This window comes from Schistocerca cancellata, chromosome 4 (assembly GCF_023864275.1).
Source record: "Schistocerca cancellata isolate TAMUIC-IGC-003103 chromosome 4, iqSchCanc2.1, whole genome shotgun sequence".
NCBI lineage: Eukaryota > Metazoa > Arthropoda > Insecta > Orthoptera > Acrididae > Schistocerca > Schistocerca cancellata.
This window is the reverse complement of record NC_064629.1, coordinates 431,203,552-431,225,917: the sequence shown is the minus strand read 5'-3', so window position 1 is coordinate 431,225,917 and position 22,366 is coordinate 431,203,552. Positions and strand designations below refer to the sequence as shown.

Below are 22,366 nucleotides of genomic sequence, written 5' to 3'. Positions count from 1 at the left end.
GCTCGGTACTGGTTCTAGTACGGAGTTTCATGGTTGCAGTTCACAGCTACAGTTCATAGTGGAGATTAGCCTGCGAGACTTAATCTACAAGTGGAGTTGCCTATAGCCCTTGCATATGGACATGTTTTTATTACAGTGACTGACAGTGTGGCACCCGGGATGGTCATAATTATCTTGACACTGTATTCAGTAAATCATGCCTTGACAGGCCACTGCTTGGTTGTATCTGTTCACAAGCACATCCAATGAGTTGTTGTATATCTTTAGATAAGTATTGCAGCACAATAAAGTGCACATGTGTGTGTCACTAATTTGTTTGAACTGTCACAGTACCTCCATCCACCTCGGAGCAACTAAACCTAATATGACATGTGCGAGTCATTCTACTCAGATGACCCATACACATCATCAAGTAGCTCCTCAACTGGTATCACGAAGCTGAGTGCACTCCATACCAGTCCTTCCACTAAGGAAAAATCCTTGATAGCACCAGGAATTGTACCTGGGTCCTCTGAAAGGCAGCCATCAACACCAACAACTCAACTATGAAGGTGGACAACACTTTCAAAGAGGTGTCTGAATTTCTGTGGAGGAATGGCGGTCTACTTTTCCTGAAGCGCCAAAACCAGAGCAGAGAAGATAGTGATGTTGGATGTTGGGGCCTGATGTGAAGTCCACATTCTAACTCATCTTGAAGGTGCTCCACTGGGTTCAGGTTGGGACTCTTGGGCAGGCTAGTCAATTGCAGGTACGTTTTTGTCCACAAAACATTGCCTCGCAGCCGCTGCTTTATGACAGTGTGCATTGTCATGCTGATAAACCAGTCATCATCTCTGAACTGTTCCTCTGCTGTAGGCAGTACACAACACTGTAAAATGTGCTCATATCCTTATGCATTTGGTATTTTCTTAAGTGCAATAAGGTGACCACACCTTAACCATGAAAAACACTCCTTTACCATAACACCACATCTTCCTTACTTCACCGTTAGAACTACACATGATGACAAATAATATTCTCCAGACATTTGCCAAAGCCAAACTTTTCCATGAGATTGCCACAAGTTATAGCATGATTCACCAATCTAAATCACTTGTTTCCAGTGGTCCAGTGGTGTCACTCTTTACACCAACTGAAATATAGCTCAGCACTGACTACAGAAATGTGTAGTTTATGAGGAGCTGTTCGACTAACGTACTCCATTCTTTTTAACTCCCTCAGCACGTAATACTAGCTGGACTGCTGGAACTCGCAAGTGATTCCTTCCACTGATTTCAAGCAAATTTTTACAACAACCCTCCACAGTGCATGGTACACCCTGTCCATCAGTACATGAAGTCTGCCTGCTCTTGGTTTAGCTATGTTTCCTCCTTTGTGTTTCTACTATACAGTCACATTACCAACAGTCAAACTGGGCAGCTTTAGAAGGGTTAAAATGTTACTGAAAGATATGTTACTCAGGTGAGACCCAATGACTATAGACTGATTAAATTTACTTGATAGTTGACAGTGTTGTAGCTGGCTCCAATTGGAGTACTCACTGTCACACTCAAACCATTTGATATTGCCAGACTGCCACAATAATTAGTCAGTCCAGTTCCTATTCTGTGTCCAGCTTTCTTTCTTGATGGATTTGCTTCCTGAATCCTGGGTCTGGCCCTTTTATTTCATATTTCATCACACATGATAACCACACACACACACACACACACACACACACACACACACACACAAACAAACAAACAATGCTGCTAACAAAGTACACACATTTCATACACAGCACTAACCAAACATTACTGGATTCTTCGACACAAGATGCAATTTTGCATCACATATAGAGTTATTATAATAATAGAGATTGGCTTACATTAAATAAGCTTCACACAACACTGCGTGAAGCAGAATTTTTGAAGGCTGCAATTAATCCTTGGGAGTGGGGCACCGAAGTCATAAATACAAAACCTTCCACAGTGTAAAAGTGTAACACAGTGGTTAGCATATAAACCTGCTGTGTGGAAGGTCGTAGGTTCATATCTTGTCAAATGCACTGAATTTTTTTATTTTTATAAATCTAATCAAAAGACTTTCATTATTATTTTTATTCAGTTAACTGGTTTAAATGCAATCCTTTTATTTTTAATACATTACTATATCATTTTTATCATCATATTGAGTTTTATTTGCTCCTATTTTTCTTTCTGTCATTCTTTTTTTGTTTGGAATCTGCTTGTGTTATGTATCATCTGCAACCAATTGCCAAACAGGACTGCTTGTCAGTTGGTAAGGCAGCAGCCTGTGCAGCACAGTGTGAAGGTAGTTTTAGGTAATCTAAGTCAGTGAGAAATTACAGTGTGCTTTTACTACTGCAATTGAAATTTTTCTGTCCTGAGTTTGCTCGTAGAGGTTAGCCTTAAACACTGTGAACAAAGTGATTTCAATTTTGGTTCTGCTGCTGATTGTTGACAATCATTTTCTCAGATCCATTGCAAATCATGAGGTTGTGGATAAGTTGGGACATGAGTTTAAATTCAAGTCTATAAAATGTGCTGTCTACTGCAGTTCACTCATTGGTTACTTAAAATAAGCTGTTGACAGAGCATCTCCCGTTTCTGTCACACCTTGTGGCAGCTACTTCCAACACTGCTCTGCATTACACTTAGCAGTATTTGTGAAGTGACCGGCCAAATTTGTGTGTTACCTCTAATCAAGTGATAGCTGGCAGTGGATGTGGCAACATTTCCGTGACAATTGACAGACATAAATTATCATGTGATTTGATCAGATTATAGTCACATTTCAAGTCACTGAGCTTTCCTGAGTGACTCATTCTGCTGTTACTGCTTCTTTACTGACAACACAACAGTCTCCACCTCCTTTGAAACTGGTATGTCTGCCTCTCATGATACCTAGTGGACAATTCTGCATTACATATGGGCGTCTGGATCCTTTTGACCAGGTAGTGTACACTCTCATATGGGATGGTTATAATTACACTGATGGCATTCTGACTACTGCAGAGCAGGTGTATACACCGCAGGAAGCTCGGACATTATAGGCATGTTCACTAATCGATGCATTTGTGTAGTATGCCAAAAAAATAATAGTTCCATTTTCTGCCACCAGGTGAAAATATGGTGCCATAAGCAGTCAGAACGTGAAATGTTTCCTGTTTTGACATAAGCATGCTTCTGTAGCCTGGCATCATGTGTTAATTTCTTTTGTGAAGTGACTGTTGGTGTAAAGGGTTAAGAAGGTTGAAGTTTTCTGTATGAAAAGTAATAAATATTGAGAAGAAACACCATGCATTGCTGGCAGAGTAGTTGTATCACAACGTTAACAATAGCAGCACTACAGTACAGGAATACTGCCTACAGAAACAACTGTGAAGAGCCCTATGTCATTAAATAGACTAAAGCATATGATCAAGAAATCTGAAGAAACAGGCAAATTAGGTGGTACTGCATGGAGAGAGAGAGGTGGCCCATTCCCATGGCAGTTCTTAGTTATTGTAGTTGCTGTAGTACTTAGTTGCTGTAGCCGTAGCTGAATGTGCAGCACAAGCCTCAAATTTTGGAGCCAGTTCAAAAGATTTTGCGGTGCATTCTACACAGGTATCACTACAAGACTCTGAATATGCAACAAAAGAAGCCCCAATATGGTCTACAATGCTGTGACTTTGCACTTCATTTTTTGGTACGCATGGATATGGATGACCTGTGGCAGAGGAATGTTCTTTGGATGGACAAGGCACATTTTACTCTGCACAGTGCCGTGAATGCACAAGACTGTCACATGTGGGGCTCTACTCTACCACATGTTGTGCAGGAAATCCACTGCACTCAACTTATGTGACTTTGTCTTGGGGTTTCAGAAGCTCCTTCATTCTCAATCTGTTTTTCTTCAATGGGATGACACCTTGCAGGCCTTTTAGGTATACAGTGACATCTGCACATTATGAGGACCTCCCTGTGCAATACGTGATTCCAGCTTTTAGAGAATGCAACTGTGTCCACACCACTATTTTCATACACAAAGGGCCAACACCACATGTCGCTTACCAGTGAAAGATTTGCTTTGAGAAACCTTTGATCTTGACTGTGTCATCTCTAGGCAGTTTCACGATCTGTGGCCTTCCAGAACCCCTAATCAAAATCTGTGTGACTTCTGGTTGTGGGGATATCTGAAAGATAATGTCTCTCAGGGATGTATCTGGACTCTTCCTGATCTGAAGGATAGCATACGATGAAATATCACTCTGATTACATCAGGTACATTGCGAGCAACTGTCAACCATGGCATTTTATGGATGCAACACGTTGCTGAGTCAGGAGGTCATATTGAACACATGCTGTAACTTGGGACCATATCCTAATAAATGTGCCTGAACCACCATTATTATGTGTTTGATCATTCCTGCCCTTTTCCTGCACCCACACCACATACTGACTACTTGCAGCACCATATTTTTCACCTGGTGGCAGAAAGTGAAACTATTGTTTACTTCAGCATACTTCATAAATGCACTGATTAATGAACATGCTTACATTGTTTCAATGTCCTGCAATGTATACAGCCTGTACTGCAGCACTCGGAACATTGTCAGTCTAATGATAATCAGCAGATACTTTGCAAAGGAAAGGTGCCAATGTGCATGAAGGAGGAAAACCTTTGCAATTAGGCAGCTGAACCTACCCCTCTGGCTCTCTCAGCTGACAACACTATACAAATCCTTCTGTATTTCTTTCCTTTTCATTGTGATTTGGTAGGTCTCTGCTGTTGTGATCTGAGTAGTTTTATAGGCAGCGAATTACAGGGGTGGATACAGATCACAGAACCTATACCTGCCCTGTGTCCTTGAGAGGTTGTAGACACAGACGAAACAGGGAATTTATGATGCTTACACAGCACAAGGATTTTGTTTGTTAAAGCTACATGGGACCCACAGCACAGCTCATTTGGAATGTTTAAGTTTTAACACTATTTGATCATATGAATCTTCCATTATTATGAATTCATCAGGATCATTGTTTTTCCACTGTTTACCTTTGTGAAAGATTTGTAAGAGGTACCACTATAAATAGTAGTACGACTTAGTCAATTGTACCCCTTGTACACCACTGGTTCTCTGGTAAATCTGGAGAAGTGCACAACACTGCCAGCAGGAGGCACTACCTTGTTGTTTCATTCAACAATGTCCAAGCACTACCATCATGTGCCTTTACGTGTGGCATGGGCAGTCACTGAAATGTCCTGCTGAGTAGTGGGCTAAGGCAGTGCTAGATTGACGCACTTGAAGTAACAATGTTTACTGAATATAAACTCAATTTAGAACAGTTTGAGAATGAAGTCCATGCATGCAATAGAACTAAAAATTCCCCTCTGTGATGACTGAACACTACAACAGAAATGATCTTCTGTGATGATTGAAGAATACAATGGAAATCATCTTCTGTGGTGATTACACAGCTGGTGTCAAAAAGGATAAAGTACTGATCATCAGCAGAAGCAATGAGCAATGGAAGCAGAGTCTTTTGGATCAGTGGTCAAACAGCAGTGCCTGGGAGCCCAGTGATGGCATGAGGTGGCAATGTCGGTGGTGTCGGGGTCCGTAGCGCAATCTCACTGCATGGCTGGTGATCTGTCTGGAAGCCAGAGGTGAAACTGGCCAACAAGGGGCTTAGTAGCAATGTTGGTACTTGTGCAGAAGAACATAGGCACATGAGTATACCCCTGCAACTGGAGTGCTATTTACTGCGATATGCACACCTTTTAGCATTACAGTCTGCACCTCTGGGCACTGTCGCAGGCACATGAGACTTGGCAGCAATCAATGCAGCAATGTGTTGATAAACAGCTGCTTTGGGGTGATGTAGGGGCTGTGCCTGGTCCACAAAGTATATCCAAGAAACACGGTAGCCAAGTACGCAGGGGCCCAGCACTATATGTACTACAGTCATAGTCAAGATTTTGTGTGGAATGGTTGCTGCAGTCCAATTGCACCAAAAATATGAACAGTTTGCTGAGGTTGATTAAATAAGAGTTTGGAAGTTTTCTGTGACATGGTAGGATAACAGTGAGTGATTAATCAATTTATTCATGGAGGGTGAGCATAATGACATATAAAATGAATGGAAAAATCACCTTTCTTAATCAGTGGCATTTGTTTGTTGGCAGGCAATACCATTTGAACAATTATTAAGGATAATGTGAACAGTTATAGCATGATAGTTAAATTTTCCATGTGAAAATGGGACTAATTTCAACTGCTAATATGAACATAAATGAAGTACATGGTGTGACCTGCTATCCTTTCAAAGCAACCTTTTTCACTTAAAATTGAAGAACTTTAGTAGTCACAAAGAAAATAAATGTGTTTTCATTTCAGGTAACACGGTCAAGCTTTATAGAAAGAGTGTTCTCTCTGTTAACCACCCCTTACACATGTCCGTGCTGGGGGGGCGTGGGGGGGGGGGGGGGTGATACCCTGTTACAATTAAGAATCAGCAAAATATAATGTGAGGGAAGTTGCAGACAACAGTCAATAAGAAAGTTATTGTCTTTTCTTTTAAAAATACTGAATAATACAGGGTCAGTTCTTGTATGCCCTATTACCATCCAGTCACATTATAATTTAACTTCACTTTCGCATACTGGTCTGTTTTCTAGCCTTTGTACTCTAGAATTTCTTAAATAGTTTTATTTATGAATGAATATGGAAATTTAATATATAACTACTGGTACTTACTGAATTCACCATCCTTGTTGTGACTGTGACTACGCAGTTGTAACCTATCGCTGAAACAAAAGAGAGATCATGAATACTATGGAGCACAATACTGTGCACTGTCCTAAAATTAGTATTCATCATGGTAGGAGTACTAACATCTACTCACAAATATGTGAGAAAGGAACTTTATCTACTAACTTATTTACTGAACAAAATGACAAACAAGTAGCTGTTTACTGTTCCACTTCTGAGGGGGCATGGTTCATCACTAGGATATAGAGCTCAAAATAGGAGATAGATACATCCAAAATTTATGCTGTCATTAAAGTAGGGAGATATATTTTACTGCAGTTAATGACTGGGAACCTGTATGGTAGTAATTATCTGGACTGTTAACTGAACCAAAATGCTACATGCCTGCCCTAAATAAACTTTCCATTACTGCAAATTTGCGGATATTTTCATACATTCTTTCAGCAACATATGAAACAGTTCTACAGCTGTTTTGGGACAGCAGGGTTTGACTGTCATCCAGCACTGTCACTCATTCCACAACTAGGGGAAAAAATCACAAAAATAAACTGAAGATTATTTTAGAAAGTTAGAGATTTGAAGAAATAGTGACTCATTGAATGGGAAACTTACCTGCCTAAGACAAGGGTTTTCCAAATGTGTCTACATCTACATCTACATTTATACTCTGCAAGCCACCCAACGGTGTGTAGCGGAGGGCACTTTACGTGCCACTGTCATTACCTCCCTTTCCTGTTCCAGTCGCGTATGGTTCACGGGAAAAACGACTGTCTGAAAGCCTCCATGCGCGCTCTAATCTCTCTAATTTTACATTCGTGATCTCCTCGGGAGGTATAAGTAGGGGGAAGCAATATATTCGATACCTCATCCAGAAACGCACCCTCTCGAAACCTGGCGAGCAAGCTACACCGTGATGCAGAGCGCCTCTCTTGCAGAGTCTGCCACTTAAGTTTGTTAAACATCTCCGTAACGCTATCACGGTTACCAAATAACCCTGTGACGAAACGCGCCACTCTTCTTTGGATCTTCTCTATCTCCTCTGTCAACCCGATCTGGTACGGATCCCACACTGATGAGCAATACTCAAGTATAGGTCGAACGAGTGTTTTGTAAGCCACCTCCTTTGTTGATGGACTACATTTTCTAAGGACTCTCCCAATGAATCTCAACCTGGTACCCGCCTTACCAACAATTAATTTTATATGATCATTCCACTTCAAATCGTTCCGTACGCATACTCCCAGATATTTTACAGATGTAACTGCTACCAGTGTTTGTTCCGCTATCATATAATCATACAATAAAGGATCCTTCTTTCTATGTATTCGCAATACATTACATTTGTCTATGTTAAGGGTCAGTTGCCACTCCCTGCACCAAGTGCCTATCCGCTGCAGATCTCCCTGCATTTCACAACAATTCTCTAATGCTGCAACTTCTCTGTATATTATTGTCTATGTTAAGGGTCAGTTGCCACTCCCTGCACCAAGTGCCTATCCGCTGCAGATCTTCCTGCATTTTGCTACAATTCGCTACATGTGTCATTCAACAATATACAAAATCATATTTGCAGATGAAGTTTTGATGGCTGAGATAAATATTGTTTATATTGCACAATAACTTATACCAAACATTAAAATTACTAGCATCACTTAGCTGCATTTTCCATTAATGTTAGGGTACAATAGTATTTGAACTGTGACACAACAGTGTCCCTAAAATTAATCACAAAAATCAGTTTGCCTTCAGCATTAAAGTGATTGATAATAGATGCATGTCATAGCAGTTACTTTATTGAGGTGTACGAATCTCTGTCTCTGGACTTACAACTGGATTTACAATGATAACTTTAAGTTAATGGTTATTAAAGAAGCAAAAGTCATTAACAACTATGCAGCAGGAAAAAGATATGATGTAACAGAAGTTAATGTTTGTAAGGGGCATCACATGAAGATTACATTACACTGCTAGATGCATATGCAAAACACTCGCAGAACCTTAATAGGAAAGGGTTCACATTTTTGGGTACCATGTTATGCATCATGTGTGAGAGGAACACAATTAACATATCCCCATTCCTCAAAAAGTTATTTGGACATAGCTGTGATGTACGAGGTTGTTGAAGAGGATGGGGCCAATGTTACACTGAGGAACAATTTGGGGAGGTGATACAAAACAAATTGCATTTTTATGTCAGACAATCAGGTTAAGGAAATAACATGCCTATTCGCCATCGTGTGATTAAAATTGCTGGTTATTTGATATTTGTGCCTTGGTATTGATTTCTTTTGACCAGAACTCTCAGTATCTTGTGCCGATTTTCCACTACTGTCACTGCGCCACAACATGTGGCCAGTTTTGTTGCCCTGTCAAGTAATCCAATGTATTACGAGGGTAATACCAAAAGTAAGGTCTCCTATTTTTTTATAAGTACATACACCTGTTTATTTCTACAATGGTTTACATCAGTTTACAGATTGAACATTTAGCTATTTTTCAACATAATCACCATTTCTGTCGATGCATTGTTGTAGACGCTGTGGCAGTTTTTGTATGCCCATGTCATACCAGCTCGCCGCCATGCTGTTCAGAAAGTTATGAACCTCTTCTTTCACCTCATCATTGAAGCTGAATCGCTTTCCAGCCAAATGTTCTTTTAACCTAGGGAACAGGTGATAGTCACTGGGCGCCAAGTCAGGACTATAGGGTGGGTGGGTGATTATGTTCCACTGAAACTGTTGCAGGAGAGCAATGGTTTGCTGAGCGATGTGTGGGTGAGCATTGTCATGCAGAATGTGCACGCCCTTGCTCAGCATTCCTCTTCACCGGTTCTGAATTGCCTGTTTGAGTTTTTTCAGAGTCTCACAGTACCTGTCAGCATTAATTGTGGTCCCAGTAATTCAATTGTCTCTAAGCTGGTTGTAAGTTGTGTTCCAAAAATGAACAGCATATAGAAAGAAGTGATGACACTTTCTGCTGGACTTGACCATCATTTTTCAGGACAATGCTCAAGCACATACAGTGCACGCTGTTACTGATTTGTTTGACTGATAGGGCTGCTAAGTGCTATACCACCTACTGCACTCCACTGACTTAAGCCCTCATGAGTTCAACTCAGTTTCTAAACTGAAGGAAACACTTCACAGCATTTGCTTAAGAACTGCTACAAATTTGTCGGGCAATAGACCACGCCGCTTGAACTGTCAACACAATTGGCCCTGCTAAGAGTATCCTATGACTTCCACATCAGTGGCAACTGGTTATAAACAATACTTGTGACTACTTTGAAGGTCATGCTGGTGACTACTTTGAAGGTCAGTAAAACTTTGAAACACGTATCTATTTTGTACGAGCTGTAAATAAATAGTTGCCACTATTAAAGTTCCAACCCTCATACATGCAGAACCTTGGAGACGAACTGAAGAAGAAAGTGTCGAAAATAATTTAAAGTGTATCTCAGATTTCATTCAGTTTTAGTGAAAGACTAACAAGTAATGAGGCAGTGTGTGGAATGCAAAGACCTTGATGATCTGGCAAAATATAAACAATAAGTAATTTGCAGACACTGTGGGGAAGGGCGCATTCTAAATGACAACAATAAAAGAAGACAAGCAGCAGTGTGTGTGCGACATGCAAATTAAGGGGTAAAAAGTGCTCAAAGAACTGAGATGAATGTTACACATATAAAACTCTTCTAACAAGGCAGATTATACAAACAGATTATAGGTAAGTGTCTCATAACACTAGAAAGTAATGAGGATTATAATGACACTATTATGTGCTGTACATTTAATAACAGTAATAGTAATAATAAAAAAATATAAATCACCATTGAGGAGCAGGAGGAAGAGGAAGAGGAGGGGTGCTGAAAGGGCAAGGAATTTCAGGCAAAAAGTTAGCAGTAAGTACCACAGAAAAGAGCATGTTACACAGACTAAAGTAGAGTTTTATGCACCTATGAAAAAGCAGGAAAAGTTGTTTTTGGTAAAATTTCAGAACTATTTAGTATAATAGAGAGACAAGATTACATGCAGAAGTATGAGTGACATATGATACAGGTGATCAGGATTTGGTGACATAAACTGGGCAGCTGTATGTGGAATGTGAGAGCACACAACCTGAGGAGGATACTACACTGCTTACAAGGGTAAAAGATGATTTGTCAATGCAGGACTTGAATCTCCAACAAAAACAGTATGAGTCAGTTTGTGCAGGAAACACACATCTACTACAGAGAAGGAGGCAGAACACAGATCTGAACAAATCGGTGGCAGATTTATGAAAGTAGAGAGAATGTGAAGCAACTCACTATGCTGTAAGAGCCGATGGCCCTTATTACAGCATTAAGACATCTGGTAAGGAATATGTACTCAAAAGCAAAGTATATTATTTTTTCTCTACCTGTTTTCATAGATATAATAAACCTCAAAGTGGACAATCTGCCAACAGAAGTGGAAAACTGGAGAATGCACTGAAACACGTTTTTGCCAGATAAAATGAATTATTTTCCTGAGACACATTGCACAAGCACTTTGTGTTGATGCATGGTAGTATAGCACAGGATTACAGATGGGACTGGCCAGACTGTCTAGTATGTACCCATTTTCCACAAATGGAGGAAAACAGGACAGCTTAATGCCATGAGAAGTACCAGCACATTACATGAGGCTAGAAAAGTAGCAGAAGAGTTGAAGTTAGATGCATGTGACTCCAAGAACCATTTACTCAGGCACGAAAGATTACCAGTGTGCCAACAACTGTGCAGATAGTCGCCCAAGAGCAACATCCTAAGGCAGCAATAATAGTATTTAACAAGGCCATTACAGTGAGAAAAATATTGCAGTACTGTTCAGAACACATAATCTGTATGGAAATCTGCATTTCATAATTACTAAACTATGGTCAGTGTCACCATCTACTCTTGTAAATGTTTTCCAGTTTAGAACTGGTTTATAAATCTCTCTTTTACCATTACATAATCTATCTAAAACCATTCCTTGTCTCCATTTCCCTTCCACACATACAGCCCTCTTTCATGAGTCTTGAACCATGTGTTTGCAATGATTAAATTGTGCTCTGTGTGAAATTCTTCCAGGTAGCTCATTTCTTACCTCAGTGCATGTTCTACTATTTTTTCTTACCTTTCTTTTTCTTCAATTAATATTCAGTTCCCCATCATAATTAAATCTCCATCTCTTTTAATGTAGTGAGTTGGGTTGGGTTGGGTTGATTTGGTGGAAGAGACCAAACAGCAAGGTCGTCGGTCTCATCGGATTAGGGAAGGATGGGGAAGGAAGTCGGCTGTGCCCTTTCAAAGGAACCATCCTGGCATTTGCCTGGAGCAATTTTAGGAAAATCACAGAAAACCTAAATCACGATGGGCGGATGCAGGATTGAACCGCTGTCCCCTGAATGCGAGTCCAGTGTGCTAATCACTGTGCCACCTCGCTCGATTTTTAATGTAGTGAATAATTTCTTTTATCTCACTGCACATTTTTTTCAATATCTTACTTATCTAAGGAGCTAGTAGGCATGTATACTTGCAGTTGTAATAATGTAGTAGGTTGTACCTTTTTTTCAGTATTTGTGATGATAATCTGTTCACTGTTCTGTTCATAGTAGTTTACCTACATTCATATTTTCTTGTTTATTATTAGACCTATTCATGGATTACCTCTATTTCATTTGATGTTGATAGCTATCTACTCTCCTGATCAGATGTCCTACTCATTCTGCACCTCACTTCACTAATTCCCATTATATCTCACACAAAATATCTTTTTTTGCTTTTCAAATTCTCTAGCCAACCAACACAATTAAGAGATCTAATACTGGGTGATTCAACCCATTGAACCCCAGATTTGTTATTTTTGAAGACAATATCCTTTTGAGTAGTCTCTCCAAAGAGATCCGATTGTGGAATGTCCATGGATGCCTTTTAAGTTTTTAGAAAAACAATAGAAGAAGACATTCCTCTGGCTCAAAAAATTTTATTGTTTCTCAAAATATTTGCTGTTAAAATGTATACACTTTTGCAAGCATTAAATCAATTATGGAATAATTTTCTCCACTCTGATATTGGTACCTCAAAAATGTTGTTTTGGAAGGTTTCACAAGCTTCTTGAGGTGATTAAAATTGCTGTCCGCACATATTTTGCTTGAAGTAAGGGAACAAAATGAATTTGTTATGCAATAAATCAAGTGAATTCAAGTGATGAGATGTTAATACAATTTTTTTCTATATAAAATAAAGAACTGCTTGATGACTTTGTGACAGCTCATCACATCTCCTGTATAAACAAAGAAACAACTCATAATTTTTTTTAAATATCTCATGAATGAACTATTATTGTTGGTTTCGGTTCACCTTGGAATATCCAAACAGTTGATTACTGCTTACTTTCCAGCTTGTACTAATATATGTCTAAGTTCTGCCTCCTTTTACAATATTGCATATGCATTTTGCATTTGCTTGTGCAAATTTTTTGAGCATTTAATTATACCAGCTGACACATGCCTATTTCGAGCTTCAGTCAAATTGTGCTGAATCCAGTGGGAACTGATCTTTTTCACAGCTAAATGTTCATGAAAAATTGTGCAGCCAATTCTGGCTGACCTTCAGGAAATTCTTTGCTGGTGGAAGCATGACAATGATGAAAGTCTGCAAAACAATTGTAAACAGTTTTTTCTGAAAGTGATAGATTGTCCAACCAAAGTGAAAACTTTTGTGTGAAATTTTTATTTTTTCAAATCACTATTTCTTTAAATACACTGTAATCAAATTCCTTCGATAATTTCTGAGCTGTCATTGTTATAACAATACCAAATGACAAATTTTAAAACAATATAGTAAAAGCCTATTAATATGGCATCTGACCATCAGGCATGTTCAATAATTCGTCATCGCTTCATGCACACTGAATATTTTGGATGCATTCAGCAGAATGCGGCTGCACTCGACAGTGGTCAACAATATCAAGTTGTTTAGTGTCAACAATTGTTTCATTCAACTGTCAGGCAGCTTTTGTCATGCATCAATTGTCTACAGTAATTGAACAGTGGTGTTTTAAAGTGAAATCAGGATTAGTGCTATTCTGTATTACAATTTCAGTAGTGCTGCATACTATTGTAGTAACACATCTCAAAACAAAGTGGAAGTGAAATGTAAACATGTCATGCTTATGTTACAACAAAAGCTTCACGTCATTAATTGGACTGAGAAAGGTAAGAGTAGAAATAAGGTTATGAAAGAATAAAAAGTTTATTCTTCAACAGTCCATGATATTAAAAAAATAAAGGTCAACTTCAAAAGTTAGCCTCAGAGACAGCTGCAGTAAAAGACACTGAATCATACAAAACTTTTAAAAAGTGCAGAGTAAATCAGTTGGATGAAATTTTGTTCAAGTGGTTCTGTGTCAGAACATCTGAAGGAAAACCTGTACACAGTTCCATGACGATCTGGGGTTATCAGAAACTGAACGTGCATTTTCTTATTGTTGGCTACACCAATTCAAAACTCTTCATGGAATTCAGAAGCTTGATATAAGTGGGTAGTTACAATCAGCAGATCAAAATGCTGCTGAAGAATACAAAGAAACGTTTTGCAATTTTGTTAAACACAATATCTTAACTGCTAGTCAAATCTACAATGCTGATGAAGAGGTCCTACTTTGGAATTGTTTGCTTAGTCAGCATTGTCAGGTAAAGAAGAAAAATGCACCACAAATTTAAAAAAAAGTAAGGACATTTGACAGTTTTAGTGTGTTCAAATGCTTCAGGTGACCACATGTTGATTCCTTATGTTACTAGCAAGCACAAAAAAGCATCTTAAATTTTCCTGTAATTTATGGAGCTCATTCCAGTGCATGGATGACTTCAGAACTGTTTAAGGACTGGTTTTTCCATAATTTTGTACATTCTGAGAGAGACAGTTTCAAGAAAACTTGGTTTGTCTGAAAAGAACAGAGTTGTACTGTTGCTACATAACTGTAAAGCGGCCGGCCGGTGTGGCCGTGCGGTTCTAGGCACTTCAGTCTGGAACCACGTGATCGCTACGGTCGCAGGTTCGAATCCTGCCTCGGGCATGGATGTATGTGATGTCCTCAGGTTAGTTAGGTTTAAGTAGCTCTAAGTTCTAGGGGACTGATGACCTCAGATGTTAAGTCCCATAGTGCTCAGAGCCATTTGAACTGTAAAGCCCACCCTCCAGCATCTGAATTGGTCCCAGGGAATATATTCACCATTTATCTTTCAGGAAACGTTACTTCCCTGATTTATCCAATGAATCAGTGAGTAATTCAAAATTTCCAATGATTTCAGAGAGCTTCTTTTCTTCAAGAGCTTGTCAATTTAGACTGTTCAGTGGTGGGTTTCAAAAAATTAAAATTAAAGATGTTATTTATGAAACAGCTTTGGAATTCACAAGAATCCTGCTACTCTTTGTAAGTCATGCCAAAAACTAAGAAAAACTAAATTCCTCTATTCCAATAAAAAATGATGCTGTTGTTAAACTATTAAGACTTGTTGAAAATGAAATAAGAAATTTTCTGTGATATGAAGTTTTGTACTGGATAGGCACTGATAATAAAAAACACGTAGTTGAAGAAATATCAGACAAACTGATAGTAGAGAGTGTGACACAGCTACAATAAGAACTTCAACCACCAGATATCGAATCTGATGAAGAAGAAGAAGAAGAAAGGGCTGATGCAACAAACTCAACATTTCCATCTACTTGGAATGAAGCAGCTGCCACTATTGATATGTTTATAAGATTTTCTGAAAGCAGCAAATGACACAACACTATGGAACTTGTAAATTTTTGTACTATACGTAACCAGTTTTTTGAACAAAAAAATCAGAGACAAAAAACAAACAGGCAATACAACGTATTTAAAGTGAATAAAATATGCAAATACTGTATATACTGTAGTATAAAACATACACAGTACAGTACTACAGCATAATACTGTTCAGTCCTGAACTTAACGTAAACTCATAAAATTACATTGCAGAGTTATATAATAAAGTGTTTTCATTTGTTCCCTAAAATGTTGTTTTATGCAGAATTATACATTTTTATCTCTTTACCGGATGCAGAGAATGTACAATAAACAATCAAAGGTTGGTTGCCTATTATTTACCTCATGTCCCACACTCCATACACTTCTATTTGTAGATGACACTTGGTAATCCACTATTTTAAAAGTCCTGATGGTATCAGATTAGCGGATTTCTACTGTAGTAATATCACATCACCACTACACCATGCAGTGGCAGTTAGTAAAGTCTTAAAAGGTGACCATCATATTTTACATTTTGAATACTTTATCCAAAAGGATGCCATCATCATTATAAAAGTGCTGATCAGCCAGTCGTCTAGACTGTTGTTGTGCAGGTTCTAAAAAGACTACTGACCAGTTTCAAGAACCAATGAGTTAGTTTGGCCTTTCAGCAGGTATTCCTTCAATGTGGTTACCCCTATGATATTACTATCTGTATTTTCTATGCATCCCAACCACCCTACCTCAGCCACATCCATGATTCATGAGGAGAGAGATGAAAATATCAGCCAAAGTTATCGAGGTATGCAACTTACACTTCTCAAAATGTCTAGTGCATAACAGGAAAACAGTGACAAGACTGCTACAGACAAGGTATTCACAATGTATGGGAACAACAGTGAGGGTTGATATTCACTGAGAGAGAAGGAAGCGAGAAGTGTGAGTAGAGAACCAAAGAATGCCAAATGGAAGGGACAGTGTGAATGGACACAATGCTTAAGACACTGGACTTTAATCCATGAAGAATTCAGTCCAAATGTATGCTTTGCCATACCCATTTATGCTTTCCATGATTTCCTTAAATCACTGGCATGGACTGCTGGTATGGTTCATTTGAAAGAACATTACTAACATTACTGATTTACATCTCCATTATTGTGCAATCTGAGCTTGTGAACCATCTCTGAAGACCTATTCACCGATTAGGTGTTAAGACTCTGATTTTGCTTCCTCCTTTCTTCCAAATAGATTGGAAGAACATACAGAATCAAGAGGAGTAACAAATGAATGAAAAAAAGAGAAAAAGCATTTAACATGTGGATAAAAGAGAAAAAAGTTTAAATGTAATAGATTTAAGAAAAGAAAAGGAAAACAGTGGGAAAGAACACAGTGTTAGAAAAATATAGGAGGAAAAGGACATGGAAAGAGTGAGAACATTGACTCTCTGACTAGAATGAGGAAAATCAGAAGCAGTTTTACAGCAGCACACTAAGAGATTTACATAGTGGATTACTTTACTTGAACACAGGTGTGTGTCATTTTCATAATAATCAGTGAATTACTGTAGAAATGTAATATGTAAACAGAACTGAAATAATTATTCCCATCTCATAGAAAAATTATTTAATTTCATGCCTGAACAATAACCAAAACCTGCACCTTCAGAGGCAGGTTGGTAATGAAGATATCTTTAAGTGTTCCACTATTTGCGAGTTCATTCAGAAGTTAATTAAGAATGATGATGACAGTGATAACACCAAAAATAAGCAAGGCTAAATCATGGTGTAGATAGTAATATACACCAACCTTAGATTTATGACAGATATACCATATACACATGCACTCATAAATCAATCCAACATACCTGTTACTAATAACTCACAAATATACACAAAACTTTTTCAAAGTAATACACTTACATAGGTTGAAATGTGGTGTTGAAAGTGAGTGCCATATTATCCTTAAGTTTGTCACTATTAAACGACCAATATCACCATCATTTCCTTTTGTGTCCTCAATAGAATCTAGCTTGTCTAACACTTTCTCTCCTGGTCGCATCTTCAACTTGCTGAAAATAAAATAGAAAAATATTTATATAACCATAAAACTTCATATGGTACCAGTTATTTGTTCAAATGATAGACTTAACAATTCTCAGAGCTAGTGACACAATTTGTTGTGCTAACTTCTCTACAGAAGTTTTTAGCTATTTGATGTTATGTGTGTCTACATAGTTCTAAGGAATAATATTTTTTTCAATAGTTTGAAGTTAGTCTCTGGGATACAGAGAGCATGTTTTGGTTTGATACATATGTCTATAACTGAGCAATTCATATACTTCTAAGTTACAAAAAAATTTTGATTAACGATGAAGGATATTCAAACACTGTTTCAATGTCTTCTAACAAAAGCAAAGTACATTAGTTGTTGATGGTATTGTAATGTAGATATTTGTTGTGAAGGAAACTGATAGGCCATGAAATGCACATAAATGCCACAACATAAAAACCATTTTAGTTTCCTGTTCATGGAGGAAATATATGTTGCAGGGATATTAAAGATATGGAGGGTAGATACATAGAAGGTAAAAGTTTCAATGACAACCAAACTGCAAATTCATTTTCCTTTATCTAAATGCACCTAAATTGACTGAGATCCTACCTTTATTTCACAATATGAGTATTTATGACTCACTCAATTTCAATGTATGGCAAAATGTAAAAATAAGACATGTTACAATGGGAACTTTACATAACAGTAAAAAATTCTTCCTGGCATTCAAAGAATGTAATAAATACACTCTACACTTGCCATATAGTGTAAGTGCTGAGCTGTCAGTAGACTCAAAAATAAGAATTTTTCCAGTCATACACAAACATGACCTGCCCAAGCATCACATTAAAAATGCTTAGAATGACCACACTCCCAGCAAAAGAATTTCTGCAATAGCCAACTGGCATGCTCATATCACCACCTACAGTCTAACTTAATACATCACAGATGTAAACCCCTTCTTCCACAGCATCTCCATAGTTTGTACCACATTATGATCTGGATCCTTATATGTCACTGCTGATACCACATCCGTATAAACCTACATCCCCTCTGCTCATGGCCTTGCTGCCATTGAACACTACATTTCTCAACATACTGCCAATTCAAAATTACCACCTCAATTTCACATACATGTGACAAACTATATCCTCAACTACAAATAATTAACCTTTTATGGAAGATATAAAAACAAAATCACATCAATCCACAGCTTTGAAATGTGTAGAACAGTGCATGTATCACCTTCAGAAATCAAGCATAAACACTCACAATCCAAAACTTTTGTCTGGTTCAGGTTAATTGACAGTACCTTTTCTCCCATCTGTTTCACCTGGTTCTATTCAGCTCAGCAATCTACCTTCCTTGTCAACTGCCACCTCTGCTGTACAGGCATTCCACCTGTAGATGATGAGCAACACCTCCTCCAATATGCTAAACATCTTGTTAAGATCTTATCAGACAAACCCTATCTCCCAATACTGATCCACAAACAGGATCCTCCACTACATCCCCATCATATTCCAAACACACATACTAGCTAGCTTTGAAGGAGCAGAGCCGTATTGACCCAAACTTGAAGAGCTCATCTGAGGCGACCTCTGAAAGCATCTATGTCCATATATAAAGTCTGGTGGCATGTGGCATGACCACCAACAAACTGTTGGTTGGTTGGTTGAATGCTTAAAGGGACCAAATTACTAGATCATCAGTCCCTTTGTCCTTGAACAGACAGGTATATACGACTGTAGATCAGAGATAGCCCACAGTGCAAATCTCAGGGGAAGAAAACCCCAAGGTCTACTAATGTCAGCAAAGCTGAGGAAGGGACAAAAAGAAGAAAAGGAGAAAGAGAAAGAAAGGCAAGCAAGGTGCCCCAGCTAGAGAGCAGCTGGAAGCCCCTGAAAGCAGAGTGCAATGAGGAGACATACATCCCCCAGCCACCACTACTTACCACAGGTACTCTACTCCGAGGTTGCCTTGGAAAGACTAGCAACACGGATTGGGCAAGAGAAGCAGAGAGAGACAAAAGACGAACAAGTCTAAAAGGCCACATGAGAGGGAGGAGGAGGATGAGAAGAGTAAAAGTGCAGATAGGATGAGGAACAGGCTGGACCACCAACCTTAGACAGCTGCAGCCCGGTCTGAGCAGCTGAGGCAACAGTGCTCGGCCAACCCCTCAATGCGCCGATAAAGTGAAGTGGTCTTCCCTTAAAGAGTGTGGTAAAAGCCTGCTTCATGAATGAATCATAAAACTAAGTCAGCCACTGGGGCATTGTCTCCTAACATCAGCAGTAGTGAGTCAGAGAGATTAAGAGACTGCTGCAGGGTGGCTAGGTTGGGGCAGTCTGGCAAAATGTGGACCACCATCAAACGGGCACAACAATGACAGTGGGGTGAGTCCTTGTTATGGAGAAGATGACCGGGAGTCAGCCAAGTATGGCCGATGAGGAGCCGGCGAAGGATGGTAGAGTCCTTCAGTCCTTCCAACAAATTGTCCGTCCATCTGAAGGGTCACAACAAAACTCTGATCAATGGCAAGACTGACCACCAAGAGGCAAGGAATGCTGTGAGCGTACACTTGATGTTAATTTCTGCTTTACAGCTAGTGCCCCCCCCCCCCCCTCCCTGACCAGTTCCAGTGAATTGTGGATTGAGCAAGTGGGAACTGACCTCTCCAACTCCAACATACTCTTCAATCCTGTAACTCTCTTGGCCTCAATCATTCCTGGTATATGTCCTTACACCTGCCACCACCAGTCCTGTTCCAAAACCCCATTTCCCACCCCCACAGACAATCAGGCTTTGTTGTCTCACTTAATAACTTTGTTATCCCCCCTCCTCCTCATGTTTCTTTAGTTAGGTATACATACATAGTGCTTCTTCTGTAATATCAGTCTCAATTTTTATTCTATTCTGCTTATTTATATCCCCCCCCCCCTGTCATTGTCTACATGAAATATGCTCTCAGCATTATCAACACCAGAATAAACTTTATGTGGGGACATAACTCTACCCGCTTTGCTAGCCCCATTCTCTTAATAGAGGATTTTCTCGAGATAGCATCTTAGGACTACCACTGTTCTTGATATACATTAATGACTTTCCAGTCAGTGGTACGTATAGGGGGAAAATTCTCTTTAAATATGACAGTAACATTTTCATTACGGATTAAAAAAAACTAGAGTTCATGGTAGAGAAAGCAAATGGAAAAATATGAAATCCTTAGGGATGTTTACAATTGGTCAATCAGCAATAAACTGATGTTGAACACAAATAAAACAAAGAGTATGAACTTTAGTTTGAGGATGGAAAAAACAACTGTCACATTAAATGTAGATGATAACTCCATAGCCTGTCTAACAAAGACAAAAGTTTTATGGACGAATATTGACTATCAGCTGAAGTGTAATGAGTACACAAAAATTTTAGCAAAGAAAATGTCATCAGCATGTAATCCCCTTAGTGTTCTGTCATCTGTGTTTAGCAGCAAGAGCCAGTAGCTACACATTAGTTCTATGTTCACTAAGACCTTGGCTGTGGTATTATTTCTTGGGGATCAAGTACACAAAATATGACCACAATATTCAACTAGACTTGTAAGTACTATATGCTTACACATTTGTTGATGCAGTTGTGTTTCATTGTTGTATTAATCTGACATCTCTGATATCATAGTAAAGTGGTCTGTGGATAAATAAACAACATGTCTGATGTCATAGTAAAGTGATCTGTGAATAAATATTTTTACTGAATTGTAACCTTATCCTACATAGCATTTGCATGGATGATAAATCACCAACAATTCATTTACCTTTCACTTTGCAGATATTCATATTTTTATACCCTCATTACTGTGAGGCACTTCTTGAAATTTGTGTTACATGCTAATATTACATAACTAGACCAAATTTAAACTCTCAGTATTTCACTTTGCTTCAGCTATTTGTAAGTAACCTGAACTGAAATGACCCTACTTTTAAGTTTGCTTTACATAACAAGTCATTTACAGTTATTCAGGCAGTAAAAATATTTAACATGCAGTGCTGAAAATTACTAGCTGTAGACATTAACAACTAGCCACAATCTAAAAAACATCATCATTCATACTTAATACTCTTAACAAAAACAAAAGCTTGTTTACAAGAATATTTTAGCTTCATATGTAACAGAAAGGAGTAAATTATGTACATACAAAAATATTTGATCATTACCGTCTTCAGCAGACTACTATTCCAGACAGATAACATGAATAAGAATATATTTCAATGTGAGACAAGGGTGGTGGGGGAACCACAGAGCTGCATTTGTGGTGCAACGCTTGTGCATCCTACATTAACAACAAACTATTATCAATGATATGTGGCTGATTTTATTCATTAAGAACCCTTTCATCTTCCCTTTACATTTACAAATGTTACAATTGGGAAATTAGCAGAAAAGCTATAACTTAAAAAGCCAAAGACAGAAAAAAGAAAAAAAAAAAAAAACAGTCCAATTTTCCAGTTGTACCAGTGAACTGTTGTTCAGCTATGATTACAAATTCATCATTTGCCTAAGTATGGTATAACAAACATTTTCAATAGCAACTATATCCCATAACAATGGAAACTAGTTTATGTGAATTTTGTTTCCTACAGTGATTTAAATTTCAAAATACATATATGTCACAAACAGTCCACAACTGAGCATTATAACAGAAGTTGAAAATACCACTTCAGATGTAAGGTTCTTTTTATTTTAAACACAACCAGTTTCAGGCTCTTATATG

General features: G+C 38.4%; 1 protein-coding gene across 6 annotated transcripts in view; it reads right to left on the bottom strand.

The window, feature by feature from the left end:
* Positions 1–22,366, bottom strand: part of LOC126184822 (Bardet-Biedl syndrome 5 protein homolog) — a 499,156-nt gene that overhangs the window by 61,473 nt on the left and 415,317 nt on the right. For 5 of the 6 annotated variants that reach the window (XM_049927402.1, XM_049927401.1, XM_049927404.1 and 2 more), the window contains exons 2-3: positions 17,463–17,611; positions 6,746–6,795 (exon numbers count right to left, since the gene is read on the bottom strand). In XM_049927402.1, the coding sequence (XP_049783359.1) occupies positions 6,746–6,795; positions 17,463–17,601 (189 nt within the window). In that variant the 5' untranslated portion in view covers positions 17,602–17,611. The remainder of the gene's footprint in view (positions 1–6,745; positions 6,796–17,462; positions 17,612–22,366) is intronic. The other variant, XM_049927403.1, reaches the window with a different exon arrangement.